Here is a 15681-nt window from a genome sequence, read left to right on the forward strand (position 1 = left end):
CGGGGCGCGGGCCGGACCTTCCGCCCTCGGTGTGCGACCGTCCCGGCGTAGGAGGAAGTGGCGTTGCGGCGCCGGACGTGGGGCGGGGCCTGTGCTCCGCCCCTACCCGCGCCGCGCAGCCTGCGAGCCGCCGAAAGCGGGCAAACTGGGCCAGGGCTTCTAGAATGGAGACGGTGAGGAGCGCGGGAGGGCGGCGGGGGGCGCTGTGGAGCCTGTGGCCCCCCGGCCCGCGTTAGGGGGCGGGGGGGCCGTGGCCGGGGCCGCCGCTGGTGCCCGGGAGGCGGGAAGCGCGAGCCGCGACCCTGCCCCTCCGCGCTCTCGCTGGGCGCCCCTCCTGGAACTGGGCCGCGCCGTGCCTGCCTGCCTGCCTCCGCGGCGCTCGGGCCGTGACTCTCCGCTCCCTCCTCGGAACCGGCGAGCTCCCGGCGGCCCCGGCCTCTTGCCTCTTAGCGCCGCAGGCCCCCCAGCGCTTTGCCCGGGAGTAGGCTTGTGACCCGGCATTCCTGGGCGAGGGTCCCCAAGGGAACCCCGCTGGCGGTGGCGCGTAGCCCCCTGAGGGTGAGCCCTGCAGTTCCAGGCGGAAGGAACAGTGGAAAGACCTTCCGCAGCAGCATCGAGGTGCCAGTGAGGTCACATTTCCCTTAATAAATAAAACAAGCGGGGCCTGCCTGAAGGTGGGGATCTTTCCGTTTTCGAGGCTGCTGTGACTCTGGACAAGTTTAGGTCATGCCCAGCTCTGCGATTCTAAGACGGAATGTTGGCATAGCTCATTCTTGGCAAGCAGGCATTGGCCGACCGTAGCTGGTCATCGCCCTCCCAGAGATGCTGCAGGTTGCCTGCTACATCCTCCCTCTTAGGGTCCTTTTTCTAATTAATACTCTGAAACCTTTCTCGTTCACTTCCTTCTCCAACAGTTCTTAACTGTGCACCCGCTGTCAGACAGAGTGACTCTGCCTGTCTTGGTTTTTAACATCTGCACCTGTAGGTGAAGGACCGTAGCTTCACCTCTCTTTGGATGGGCTACATGTCCAGAGAGACTCCTTTACCGTCCCCTTTCTCTGCCTGTAAAGAGTTCATCATGGCCCTGAGTTTATAAAGAAGAAAACAGGCCAAAATGTAAAGGGACTTGCAACTGATCACTCAGACAAGGGAATCAGTTCTCACAGGTTAAGAGAATGTTGAACAGGAATAGAAGGTGTGATTCCATTAAATTTAAAATAATATTTTTTTATTTACTTGTAAATATGTATGGTTTACCAAGAATTTTCAGAGATTCTCAAATTTAGCCCTCATTTTTGTGTGCTGCATTAGGTTCTTGGAATGGAAATTGTTTTAGAAAGGAGGGAAAACATGTGTTTTAAAAATGCTCAGCAGGACTGAAGTGGGAGTAGGGGCAAGCAAGTGATTGCTGTTATTTAAAGTAGACAATGAAGAATGCTGTCAGGATGCAAATAAAGGACTGAGAAACTTAGGGAAGGAAGGAAACCATGGCAGGTTAAAGAAGAGGATAGAGACTTGGGTAAGAAGAGTCTGAGTTAAATCAGTGGCTCCATAGCACTGAAGCTTTGGATTTTGGTCACGCTGAAGCTTTGGATTTTGGTCACAGTGGGAGAAAAGACTGGAAAAGTAGGCTGAGGGCAGGTTGACAGTATTACATACCATGCTAAGTTTGGACTTTGTTTTGTAATGAGGGGAGATTTATAAGGCAAGGCAGTGAGTAGCTTAACAGCTTCCTGTAAGTGAATGGAGCTACTTCAGAAAGTGGTGAGTTCCTGGTTGCTGGAGATGAAACCTGAACTGCTTGGTGTGACAACTTAGTGACCACATCAAAGATAAATTGAAGAGATGGCTTAGAGGAGAGAAACTGATTTAGAGAATGTTGCAGAAATGAGAGGTGAGACCCAAGTTTTTGCCTTAGTGGAAAGGAGAAGGATGAAGCTGAGATATCCCTGATGGATCAGATTAGCTGGTAGATGTTAGGAACAGGTTTAGGTGATGCCCTGCTCTGTAGTTTGAACCAGAAATGTTGGCACAGCTCATTCTTGGTTCCTGGGAAGACAGAAATGCCAAAACAACAAAGATGGGAAACTATGGAAGAATAAGAGGAGTGGAGGGACATACAGTATTTGTTTTGAGTTGAAGCATTTACAGAGTCTCTCTGACTCTGGTGTCGAACACTGAGAAATGTGGGTCAGGAGGCACAGCAGATCTCTCCTGTCTTGCGGGCTGTTTCTCTTAGCAGTATAAGTCTGCCTTTTCTGTTCTGAAAAAAGAACAGAAAGAAAGAAATGGATCAGGAGTTTGGAAGGAATTTTGAGTCTTATATGTTGCATCTAGTCTTGTCTCTAATAATATTTTATACTTATGTAACATAATGGAACTTTCTCCTATCTAGAAATAGAGAGGAGCAGTCATGATTATCCCACCCCAGTGTGGAGAAATGGGTAGAAAGACAGTCACATTTTCAGTTGTATCTGATTCTCTAATTTAGGTATCTCAAGCTGTACAACTCTTTCTTTTCTCTCTGTAGCGGAGTCTTAAGTGTCTCTGTTCATATTAGAGAACATTATTATCATTATCCATTAGAAAGAGAAAACTTGAGAAATATATCGAAAACTCCATGCTCAGTGTTATGGGTGAAACAAGGAAGTATAAGACAGTTCCAGGCTTCCAGGAATTTACAGTCTGTTTGGTTAGATAATGCACAGAATAACTGTAGCACAGCACAATATGTATCATCGGATAGCTATTGTTTCTGTGTCTTTGCATAGATGCTCGTGAGACACTCGTACTGAACAGCCCTGTCTCCCACTTGTAAGTGACTAGGCTGTTGTTCCCATAGCCTTGCCAGATTATGAGGCCCAGATGACAGTCTTATGCAACCTAGAGAGAAGAGGAAGATTATTCCTCCCTCTCCCTCCCTCCTATTTTCCCCTACGCACCTGCCATCCCCCATCCTAACCTGTTAAGGGAGGAAAATTTAGGATTGTCCTGCCGGCTTGACCTTGTTTACTAGCCACCATCCAAGGTTCAGGCTGAGGCCTTCAGCTTCTTGCTACAGAAGCTGTGGGGATGAAGATGACTTTAAGTTAGTTTTGGGATATTACCCAGAGCAAATGGGTCTCAAACTGTAAATTCCAGCGGGTGAAATTATGATCCCTCCAGGTTTTCTAAATAACAATGAAATTTCCAAATGTTCCCACTTGAGGGAGCACAGAGATGGTATTGAAGGTTTCTTTGTACTCAAGCACTTTCTAATCTCAGACTGTCATGGGTACGTAATCTTGGAAAACCAGTATCCTTTAGGCTTAGCAACCAACCAAGGACCTGAACAACCTATTTTATGTTCCACATCCACCCCTTAGTACTTCATGCTATGACTCTTTTCTGACAATCAGCTGCTGGAATCATACCCAATGGGACTCTCTCTCAATGTAAGGGGTATGTCTGATCCTAGAACCCGTGACTATGCTTAGCGAGTGGGGGAAAGCAGAATTGTTTCTCTGTCTTCTGGTTTTGTTTTTTGTTTGTTTGTTTTTTGTCTTCTGTATTTTTGTAAAGTAGATCTGTAAGAAATTTGTGGGGCTAGCCCTTAGCTTAGATTTCCAATCTCAGCTTATTTCAGTAGGCAATATAGTCTATAAGGACATGAGCTTTAGAATCACACAGATTTATATTCAGATCTCCCCTCCACCCCACCATCCATGGGCTCGTAGGTAAGTTGCCTAGTATTTGTGGAGTCTCAGTTTCCTGATCTGTAAAAATAAGGTTGATAATAATACTTATCTTAGGACTGTTAAGAAAATAAATTGGATAATATTTTTTTTATATAATAGTTTATTTTTACATCATTTTGTACATCTTTTTTTCCATCTCAATTGTAATCCCCGTGGGTTTCCCATCACCAAGTCACCCATGTGCCATCACCATAGTCTCGTGGCATAGATAATATTTTGAAAGGGATTTAAAATGCTTTAAAGAAAGATCTTAATTCAGGACTGCTATTGTTAGGCTAAAATGGATAAACTGAATCCTTGCTTTTCTTGTCTGTCCAGGTCATGTCTTCAGATAGCTCCCCAGCTTTAGAAAATGAGCATCCTCAAGGTAAGTTTACTTAAGAAAGGAAATGGGTATGAATTCAGCAGCCCAACCCTATCTTGTCTTCAGCAAAGCTTTTGAGTCTTTCCAGGGGTCTCCCCTGGGAAAAACCAAAGCCAAACCATACAAATCAGAAATAATAATTTGGCAAGATCACCCAGGAATAAGCTTGGGCAGGGGGGGGATGATTAATATTTTCACTTATCATTACCACTTGAGGGAAAACTTTCACAGGCAACTCTGGTCTGGCTAACCATATTTTGAAAATCCCTGGTTACTTTCTCAGTAACTCAGAAGCAGTGCTTCTAGGATTTTATCCTCCAGTGAGCCCACTGAAGTTTGTGTACTAGTTATACACAAAAAGTTATAGAAAGATCTTAAGAATCTTAAGGATAAATCAAGAAATAGAGGCATTAACCCTAAAATCTAGGGCACAGGAGAGGGCAATTCTAGCACCTGCTGAAATACTTGGTTAGGATGAAATAGTTCAACCTAAGACCATCTAGAAAGAACCAGAACTGACAGGCCCCTCTGCTTAAAAAAAAAAAAAAAAAATTCCAGGAACCTTCCTAGGCCTTTATAGGACACATTTATATCATTAGGACACTTCTCAGAAAATGTTAGGACATGGGATTAAGGGTCTGTGTGTTCTTCACAAGAATTTCTTTTTATAATATAATAGTTTTTACATCATTTCCTGCCTTTTTCCATCTCACTTGTAACCCCCATGGGCTTCCCATCACCAACTTCACAAGAATTTTTTAAATGTTCAGTTTTTATTTTGTCAGTATCCAAAAAAGTTAATGTCATCATGTTTTGAATTATCTGGATGATACTTCGTGATTAATATCAGTGCCTGTTTTACGTTTCTGAGTGCATATGCATTAGCACCCAGGCAGGGGTTAAAATGTAGATTTTCTACATTGATCCATCAGTGGCACGGACAGCGTATGCTGATGACATTCTGTAGCTCTCATGGCATCTGAAAGACAGCAGTTAGGCATATCTAATCAGTTGTTACTACTCAGGAATTTAAAATCTAGTTTCATTAGGTCTTCAGATATTTAAAGGAAACTTGGGAATTTAGATTTTTTTTTTAAAGATTTATTTATTCATACAGAACTGGGGTAGAGGCCAGACATGCAGAGGGTGAGAGGATTCACCAGGGACAGAGTGGGGAGCAGAACAGGTAGATCGACGAGGTACACTGCTGAGGGGAGCAGCGGGCGGGCCAGGAGAGGTCTGCCGCGCCATGTGGTCACCTCCAGGGCAGGCGGGGATGGAACTCATGCAGAAGGGGCTTTAGCTTCTTAGTGCAGTGCTTTAACCCACTGCGCCACCAGGTAGGACCAAGGGAATTTAGATTTTTTAAGATTTATTTATGCGGGCTCTCCCTGGTGGAGCATCGGGTTAAAGCACAGCACTGAGAATCTAAAGCCGCTTCCGCATGAGTTCGATTCCCGCCTACCCCGGAGGTGACCACATGGTGTGGCAGACCTCTCCTGACTCGCCCACTGCTCCCCTCAGCAGTGTACTTCGTCGGTCTGCCTGTTCTGCTCCCCACTCTGTCCATGGTGAATCCTCTCACCCTCCGTATTTCTGGCCTGTACCCCAGTTCTGTATGCATAAATAAATAAATCTTAAAAAAAAAAAAAGATTTATTTATGCATACAGAACTGGAATAAAGGCCAGAGGTGCAGAAGCAGTGAGAAGATTCACCATAGAGTGGGGAGCAGAACAAAGTACATTGCCAAGGGGAGCAGCTGGTGGACAGAAGTCTGCTGCACCATGTGGGTCACCTCTGGGGCAGAGATTGAACTCAAACTGAAATGGCTTCAGCTAGCTTACAGTGCTATGTTTTAACCTGCTGAGCCACCAGGGAAGGCTAGAATTTAAATTTTTATGTAAACTTCCAGATTTTAAACTTTAAATGATTCGGGGCCCTCCCTGGTGGCGCAGCAGGTTAAAGCACTGCACTGAGAGGCTAAAGCCACTTCCGCATGAGTTTGATTCCCACCTGCCCCGGAAGTGACCACATGGCATGGCAGACCTCTCCTGACCCGCCCGCTGCTCCCCTCAACAGTGTACTTCGTCCATCTGCCTGTTCTGCTCCCCACTCAGTCTCTGGTGAAGCCTCTCACCGCCCCTGAGCCTCTGGCCTGTACCCCAGTTCTGTATGTACAAATAAATAAATCTTAAAAAAAAAAGTTTAAATGATTCGAATTATTTTTAAAGTACTGGGAAAGCCAATTCTAATATATATATAGGACAAAATACATAAACATATAGGACTATATCTATAGTCCTACTTAGAGGCCTGAAATAATAGTTTTAACTATTAATGTAGCATGACTTCAATTGAAATCAAAAAACAAGTTCTTAGGAGTCTGTGAGTTTACATTGTTTGAAAACCAATGCTAGGTTTCCAGGTAAAGTTGATGTACTGAATACACATCTACTTTCATTCCTTCACCAAAAAACCACTAAAACTACCATAAAGAATTTAAAAAGTTACAAACCCACCAGAATAGAGAGAATGAGAAGAGATGATAGCAGTGGAGTTTTGGAAGCTGGAAAGCAGACAGAGGAGTGGTAAATGACCCAGCAGACCTGAAAAGAATAAACTTTATGCTGGCAGGAGGGAAAGCCAAGAAGCATTGATGGCCTGAAAAGCAGTCAGGTCTCAAGACTCCTTATTTCACTGAGTGCAGCTGGGCAACTCTGCCTCCCAACTTTGGCAAGAATGGAGATCTTGGAAAGGCCTTAGAACTGTTTGAGGGCTGAGGTATGTACTAGAAACGGTAGTAAGAAGCAAACTGAACTGGATGCTGAGATCCCATTTCCTCCCCATTCAGTTTCCAGAATTGTGACAGGCAAGACTTTAACCTTCCAGAGCAAAACTGAATTTTCTGCAGAATGCCCTGGAGGGGAAAGCCTGTATACTGCTGTCCCATTCTAAATGACAGGCAACAAGGTTTATTCACATACTCAGAGGTTCTGATCAGCTTTAAAGATTCCATTCTTAAATATGTTTTGAATCACCTTTAAATCATGGATTACCAGACATTTAAAGAAAATCTCTAATATGAAAAAAAGTGATCTAAACTGTATTGCCACATGCACATACAAAAAGAAACAGAATAAAAAAGCACTGGAGAGGAAAAGCTAATGCATAAAGAACAAATTTTTAAAGTTAACATTTTATACTCGGAAGAACATATTTTCACCATGAAACAAGTATAGGATACAATTTTTAAAAAGGGAATTTTAGAAAAAAAGCAAAAAGGAGCTCTTAGAATTGAAAGTACAAAGAGTAAATAGTTTAAAATAAGTAGAGAAAGTCTCCCAGAAAATAGAATTAAAAATCAAAGAAATGGAAAGTAGGACCAAAAAGACATTTTTAAAACAAAAACAAAGGAGCAGCCAAGGAAGTCCAGTATCAAAATAATAGGAGTTACAGCTAGAGATAAGTGACAACACAGAGGGGAAGGAATAATGAAGGAAACAATTCAAGAACATTTCCTGAGAGATATTACTTTCCCTTGTGAAAGGACTTGTGACTATTTTGCACAGTGGATGAAACTGACACTATCATCATATTTCAGAACATTGGAAACAGATGATGCTGTGTTCCCAGAGAAAATAACCAAGGATCAGAATTGCCTCAGATCCTCAGTCACACCCAAGCTAAATGACAATAGAGCAATATCTTTAATATTCTGCAGGAAAATAAATAGTAACCTAGAATTTTAGAGCTAGCCAAATTATAAATCAAGGATAAAGGTAAAATAAAAGTACCTGCAGACCCAAGTTCTCAAAAAATTTTCCTTTCATGCACTGTTTCTTAGGAATCTGCTAGAAGCTTTTTTGCTCCAGCAAAACATGGGGGTTGGCCAAAAAAAATGAAAACATGGGCTATGGAACACAGGAATGTCAGTACTGGAGATATGAATGGACTTCCTGGGTAGTGACCAAAGAAAGCTGTCAGGAGGACAACAGTGCTCACAGGCAGGCCAGCCCAGATTTGAGCAGGTCAGAGGCTCCAGAGGAGACTCCTTTGGTAGTCTAAATTGGTAAGTTAATGCACCTGAACATCTTAAAAGGAGATTTGAACAGTTAAGAGTTTGGGGGTTGAATTAATTATACATATCAATGCATATAAAATTAAGCAAATAAAAAGATAAGACTTCTCTAGGAAAAAGTTTTGGAAGAAAGAAAAAATAAGAGTTTATTGTTTGGCTTAGCTTTGAATAATGAATATTTAGTCAAAGTTACTTAAATAAAGATGTGACCAACATTATAGTTGAACTTCTAGAAGAGTGGGTAGAGGCAATGGGAGGGTCATGTTTGTGGAGTACTGGTAGGAAAGAGCATTAAAAACTGTCAGTTTTCTTATATGGTAATAGATAATGCCCAAAGTGAAAAAAATAAAAGAGCAGCAATATAAACGTGTTTATTTATAGATTTAAAAATAAGTACCAAAATAATTAGTTAAAAGGGACTTATCTCTGGTTAGGGGTAGTACAAGGAGGTAGGTGTCAGGGATTTTAGTTTTTTAAAACAATATTTGTAGAACTGTTTGACTTTTTAAACTGTGTAACTAACCTTGGTTATACTTTGGTAAATAAAAAACTAAAACAACTGATTAAAGAGCAGGAACTTCAGAATCAAATAGATCTGTGAGTCTGTTGTCATATTGATGGTAGTGGCCTTGAGCAGTTTATTTATAACTGCTTTCCACCTGTTTTCATGAAAAAATGTGGATAGTATTTACCATGCAGATTTGTTGTAAGGATTAAATCTTGTGATTTTTTTCAGTACACATAGTATGTACTACATTCAGGCTATTAATTGGGGAAGGGGGCTACTTTTCCAGTTTAGAGCAAGCAGTTAAAATCAGGAATGAAGAGGTAACACAGCCATAGTCTTCCATTTGTCTGGAGTATGTAGAATGCAGGCCTCCCTGGTGGCCCAGGGGTTAAACCTCAGTGCTGTGAATCACCCCTTTGCCCTGAGTTTGATCCTCAGCCAGGGAGCTAACCCACATAGGTGCAGCAGATCTTTCCTGTCGCCTGCTGCTCCCTACTCTGTCTCTGGCGACAGAGACAACATCCCCCACCTCTGGCCTTCACCCCAGTTCTTCTATGCAAAAATAAATGTTAAACAAATTTTTTTTAAAAAGCTTCCTTAAAAAAAAATAGAGTATGTGGAATGATATCTGATTCACGAGGCCATCCCAAGATGGACTCTCAGGGTCATCAGGGCCAGGTTTATTAGCGCTAGGCCCCAACCTAGTCATCTTGGACTATAACTCAGATCTTTGGGTCTCAGAATTTAAGAAACAACTACATCTTAGTTGGAAAAAGAGAACAAGTGAAAATATACTGGATTGTATGAAAAGAAAAACTTGAACGAGAGATGAGAATATACGTAAGACTAGAACAGGATGAAGAGGAAATTACAGGTTTTGCCTTAACGCCATCTTTGGCCTATAGAGCCAGTAGATACAGTCCAACCTGGAAACCAGGGTGGATGAAATGGCTTCGAAGCAGGTTATCCAGATTCGGCTGGGACAAAAATAAAACAGCATAGGGGGCCCTATTCTTAAATGTTTGCTCTTAACTATTTGAGCAGCTCTACAGCACTTTTATTTTGTGTTCTTGTGGTTGTGAGTAGTTACATGGAAGGATGCTACTAACTATCTCACCCTATGCAGAGACCCCAGAATCCAACAACAGCGTGTATACGTCCTTCATGAAATCTCATCGCTGCTACGACCTGATACCCACAAGTTCCAAATTGGTTGTATTTGATACTTCCCTGCAGGTAGGTGAACTCTTCCTCTCCCTTCTCCCTTCCTGAGAGCCTGCGGCTCAAATCTCTCATCCTATTGTCTTTCCCTAGCACACCCAGTCCTGACCTTTTCAAGTCCTCCCAACTGTGCATTTATTACTCTTTTGGCTATAGGTGAAGAAGGCTTTCTTTGCTCTAGTTACTAATGGTGTACGAGCTGCCCCTTTGTGGGATAGTAAGAAGCAAAGTTTTGTGGGTAAGCAAAAGTTTTGGAACATAATATTATTAGCGTCGCGTGCTGGTTAGGGAGAGAAGCTTTGAGCAGTGCTGAAGACTCTCTGTCTTGGCCTCCAGGCATGCTGACCATCACTGATTTCATCAATATCCTGCACCGCTACTATAAGTCAGCCTTGGTAAGGAATCTTAGCCCAGCGACCAAAAGCACCGCCTCGGTCCAAAGTTGCTCATTCTCTTCCTTTCCCTTGAGCAAGCCACACGGGGAGGGAAGGGGGCGGTTCACGGAGCAGGAATAGCAGGGCTTAAATTTTGTTGCTTCTGCTTCCAGGTACAGATCTATGAGTTGGAAGAACACAAGATAGAAACTTGGAGAGGTGCGCTGAGAATTAGGGGCTGTGAATGGAAAAAGAGATGGAGTATTCCTGGGGAACTATTTTCAGCAGTGGTCGTTCATGAGCCTCTCTTTTCTTTTCAGAGGTGTATCTGCAGGACTCCTTTAAACCACTTGTCTGCATTTCTCCTAATGCCAGGTGAGTTCTAGCTACTCATTTTTCTAGAAGGGAAAGCGCCTATGAGCATAACTACAGCTATAGACACCAAAAGATCAGGGGTAGAAGAGTAAATTCTCTTCTCAAACGCTCTCTCACTCTCACTGTTTAGTTCACTTCTGACATCTGCCCCCTTCGTTCAACCTTCAGTTTTCCCTGTTTCTGAACATAATCTAGAGAGCTATTTAACCGTCCTTAGCCCCAGCACTATGGAACTTACTGCCCCCACCTTCCCACAGCTTATTTGATGCTGTCTCTTCGTTAATTCGAAACAAGATCCACAGGCTGCCAGTTATTGACCCGGAATCAGGCAACACCTTGTATATCCTCACCCATAAGCGCATTCTCAAGTTCCTCAAATTGTTTGTAAGTGCCCCTTGGCCAGCTTTTACTTCTTTTATCCTGGGTTAGAGGGGTATTCAAGAGTGATTTGGGGGAGCCTTAAAAATAAAGCTGATGGCTCTTTCCTTAGATCACTGAGTTCCCCAAGCCAGAATTCATGTCTCAGTCTCTGCAAGAGCTACAGATTGGCACCTATGCCAATATTGCTATGGTCCGCACGACCACCCCAGTCTACGTGGCTTTGGGCATCTTTGTACAGCACCGGGTCTCAGCCCTACCAGTGGTAGATGAGAAAGGTGAGATACTGGGCAGGAGAGGGAAGTCTCCAAGGAGATTCAGAGGGTCTCTGGGGAAATCTATCCCCTCAATCTGGAGGGTGAGCCTATGGACTGGGGAGCCTTGGATGCCAGATCCTCCTTGCTGAACTACCTCTGTCCCCCTAGGGCGTGTGGTGGACATCTACTCCAAGTTTGATGTTATCGTGAGTGATTGTGAAGGGGCTGGGAGGTAGGGAAAGGGCTGGGGTTGGATGTGGAGAGGGAAGAGTGTCTTGGTGGACCTGAGGGTTTTAGAAGCTTCCAAGCTTTCAAGTCCTTTTTGAAAAGGAATTGAATGAGTTGCTTGTGGCTTGTGAGCTTGGCTAATAACTGCCCTGAATGCCTCTGGTGAAGTTGTGTGGGGGCCGGCTTCCTGCATCCCTGCAAGCATCTGTCTCTCCCTCCCCAGAATCTGGCTGCAGAAAAGACCTACAACAACCTAGATGTCTCTGTGACCAAAGCCCTGCAACACCGATCACATTACTTTGAGGGTGTCCTCAAGTGCTACCTGCATGAGACGCTGGAGACCATCATCAACAGGCTAGTGGAAGCAGAGGTACGGGGTCTAGTCACCCAAAACAAGCTGGGGGGAGCAGCCTTAAGTATGGGGTTCGGTGAGGAGGCAAGGAGCCACTAAGGTTTGCACTAAACATTATCTTCCTCCCTTGTTGATCTGTGCCAGGTACACCGACTTGTAGTGGTGGATGAGAATGATGTGGTCAAGGGGATTGTGTCACTGTCTGATATCCTACAGGCCCTGGTGCTCACGGGAGGCGAGAAGAAGCCCTGAGCCGGGGAAGGGCCAGGTAGCACCTGCCCAAAGCTCTGGAACCACAGATGAAACCTTGAGAGAGTTGTGACTGTTCTCTGCGCGGGAGCCACCTGTCCTATCTGGGAGCCGGGGAAAGAGTGGGGAGGAAGGAGAATGTGTTTGCAGCTGTCCTTAACCCCCACACACCGTGAAAAAACCGCCGCAGTCTAGGCCATTCTAGCCCCTGTCCTCATAGACATCACCCCCTTTCTGGGTAAATGATGGGCTCTTCCCCCCTCAGGCAAATCTGATCTCTAAGAGATCCCCAAACCTCACCCCGCCTTACCTCTGTCTGTGCCCTTGACTGTGCCCTAAGATAATACAGCACAACAAACGACTCTAAAAGATATTTTTATTTGTTCTGTCATGCTGTATGGAGGAGGCCGAGTCCACTTAGTGACATTTCTTCCCATAATGGGAAGTGGGGAGGATGTCGGGAGGAGGACCTTTGGGTTCCGGTGCTGCAGGCATTTGAAGGGGTGTTTGGCTTAGGTGGAGGAGGGCAGCGTGGCTAGCTGAGGTTAGTGCTTTTTATGGTAAACCTAATTAAAGTGACCGGAACCTCTTCATGGTATTGCAATGTTTGGTTTTTGTAGTTGAGAGACACTACCGCTCTAACCTTTCCTGCTTCATAGGGCTTCTTCAACTCAACATTCATAGCAACACTTGTCTAGAATAGGACACGATCTATGCACACCTGAAGCCATGGGCACCATTCTGTGTTTTATGTATATTCACTTAGTATTAATTAAATACTGATTGCTAATTTAATGATGATTAATGTTGAATTCATTTAATCTTCAGAACAAGAGTAGATATTCCAGTTTTTGTTTTCCTTAAAGATTTCTTTTTTTACGCATGTGAGAACTAGGTTACAGGCCAGAGGTGTGGGGAATGAGAGGACCCACCAGAGACAGAGTGGGGAGCAGAACAGGCAGATGGAGTGATACACTGCCGAGGGGAGCAGCGGGCGGGTCAGGAGAGGTCTGCCGCGCCATGTGGTCAGCTCCCTGGTCAGAAATGGAACTCCTTCTGCAGTGGCTACAAATAGCTTCATAGTGTTGTGCTTTAACCCTCTGCACCACCAGGGAAGCCCAGGTACCCCAGTTTTATAGGGTTATTTACAAGTTGAGGCACAGAGACTAATGTAAAGGAGAGCTTGGATTGACCCCAAATAGGCTGGCTGCACAGCTCATGCTCCCTCGTCGCCCCAGAATTGCTGCCTTTCTAATTCCCTGTTCATGAGTGTTTCTTACTCTATTCCCTGCAATTCTCACTAGCTCACTTTCCCCTCTGCCTGACCGCAGCTGGAGCTCAAGAGAATGCCACAGAGTATTAGTTCTCTGGAGAGTAGACAGACGGAGGATCTCCTGTAGGCAGGCGACCTGCCGCCATCGCCTCTTTGTAGAAAAGATTGGACTGTTACTGAGCTGGGTCGGCCCTCAGACCTTACCCTGTGCTGACCCTGTGACTCAAGACAGGATCTGGCACCAAACACCACAGGACTGCCAGGCTGTTGGGCATAAGCCGAATTCTGGTACCATCTCACCAGTGCTTCGTAGGGTGGCACCATGTCTACCTGAGACGGGAAGCCGTTTCAGAGTGACTTCTTGCCCCAGCCTGCGCAGTGCCAAGGGCCCCGGCATCTAGCCACACCATACCCAGGCGTCCAAACCAGGCTTCCTGGTGGCCTCCGGAAACACTAAGGCACTCATCAGAGTTCAGCTTTCCGTACTGCTGCTTGGCTTTAAAGAAGCCCCCACTTGTGTGTGCACCTCTTCAGAGCTCTCTCAGCACATTCCCAGACTTGAGGGAGGAGGTTTCCAAGTTATTGGAGCATGTTTGTGTATGTGGGGGTGAGTGCACGGCGGAAAGGACAGATGTCTCCTTATGTCACATTCCATCCTGAAGGTGGGTTTGTATAGGGAGAAGGCAGGACTTTAAAAAGCCTTAGGGCTCTGCTGAGACCTGGGGCGGAAAGAAGGACTTCAGGAGACCTCAGTGCAGCGGGTAGGTGGACAGCGGTGGGAGGTGAGCGGATGGGTAGGGAATGTCTGCGCTCTGGCTGACGGTCATGTGTTAGGGGGCAGAGGGCCTGGGTTTTGTTGCTTTGGTTGTTAGTATGTCAGTTTCTACCCCACAACAACCCTCCTCGCCCCATGCCTGTACCAAAGCATAGCATGTACTTCATTAGACCAAATTGCGATTTCTTGCTTTCCCATCCCCCAACCAGAAAGATAAGGGGCAGGATTTAGGACCCTCGTAGCCTTGTGTTCTTACATATTCCACTCAGGGGCGAATTATCCCTTCTTCCTCCAGAACCATCACCATACACTCTTCCCCCATCTCACACACACACACACACACACACACACACACACCCCCCGCCCCTCCACTGGAGCGGCTGCCATGGTTGCCAGGCATGGTTGCTAAGTCTCTGCTTGGAAGGGTTGGCGTGGGCTGTGCTGCCACTAACATTACCATGGTGAATCAGGGGACACCTGGTATAGGCTTAGGAAGAGAGAATTATGTGGATGTAAGCAACACCCCCCAGGACAGAACACTCCTAGTCTGAAAGGTGAGCATCTTGAGCACCACTGCTTTAGTTGTTAGTATGTCAGTCTCTACCCCACAGCAACCCTGGGGTGTTGAGTGACCCAGGCCTTGGTATACGGTGGAGAGCTCTACAGACAAATGGGGACTGCTTACTAGTTCAGTTGCTAGGGAATTGATTTTGGCAAAGAAACCCCACTCCTCCTCACCTCAGGAAGGTTGCAAGCACGTAAGCACGGTCTGTGCTCTAAAAGGCTGAGCAGAACTGTGGGCACACAAAAGCCAAATCCTGGCTTCTGGGTTGGGGAAGCAAACCTGCTGCTAGGAGAGCAGTCCATACTTACCCAAGGACAAAAACCTAGAATGGCAGTTGGTGGGGCAGCTTCTGTGGTCAAGACAGGGTGTGAGGGTCACTCTTTTTGAGCTTGGAGGAGGTAGCTTTCCCCTAGAGTCACACAAAAGCAGAGAAAGCCACCGCCTCCTCCCTCCCTACATGGAAGCTGGTTACTCATCTCTCTGCACCCGAACTGCCTTGCCGCTAAAAATAGCCCCCCTGCCTGGACCAGCCCCTCCTGCACCCCAACCCCATGGAAACCAGCAGAGTGGCAGGCAGAGACCTTGAGTTCCATTCCCATCACCTCTTTATCAGAGAAACTGAAGTCCGAGGCAGGAAGTCTGGGGCAGAACCCTGGTGGTAAGGCACCCTGACAAGCAGGAGCGTAAAGGGTTAAACTGCAAGAAGGCTGAAGAAAGTGGGGGTGGCGGTGGGGGCACTGTCAGTTTGTTAAGAATAATAAGTCCTGCACTTCCCATCAGCTGGGGGGAAAAGCACTGTGGGAAGGGGCGCCTAGTTGGGGGGGGAGGCTTGTCCATGGGGGAGGGAGCAACGCGGAGCCATCCCGCTCCGTGTCACATGCGCACGCACACACACACACACAGGCACACACGTGTGCCTGGGTATATATAGTCCCCAGTTACTGGG

At 45.6% G+C, this 15681-nt stretch overlaps 1 protein-coding gene across 1 annotated transcript; it reads left to right on the forward strand.

Annotated features, from left to right (window-relative positions):
* Positions 1 to 89: 89 nt before the first annotated feature.
* Positions 90 to 12715, forward strand: PRKAG1 (protein kinase, AMP-activated, gamma 1 non-catalytic subunit). The gene is made up of 12 exons (XM_004692789.2): positions 90 to 173; positions 4056 to 4104; positions 9815 to 9924; positions 10066 to 10147; positions 10246 to 10304; positions 10457 to 10502; positions 10604 to 10658; positions 10916 to 11042; positions 11149 to 11314; positions 11462 to 11499; positions 11745 to 11891; positions 12018 to 12715. Exons 1-12 carry the CDS (start codon positions 165 to 167, stop codon positions 12123 to 12125), a joined length of 996 nt encoding a protein of 331 aa, XP_004692846.1. The 5' UTR covers positions 90 to 164; the 3' UTR covers positions 12126 to 12715.
* The last annotated feature ends 2966 nt before the right edge of the window (positions 12716 to 15681 follow it).

The sequence above is a fragment of the Condylura cristata genome, unplaced genomic scaffold (genome assembly GCF_000260355.1).
Source record: "Condylura cristata isolate star-nosed mole 26May11 unplaced genomic scaffold, ConCri1.0 scaffold00034, whole genome shotgun sequence".
NCBI classification, from domain to species: domain Eukaryota; kingdom Metazoa; phylum Chordata; class Mammalia; order Eulipotyphla; family Talpidae; genus Condylura; species Condylura cristata.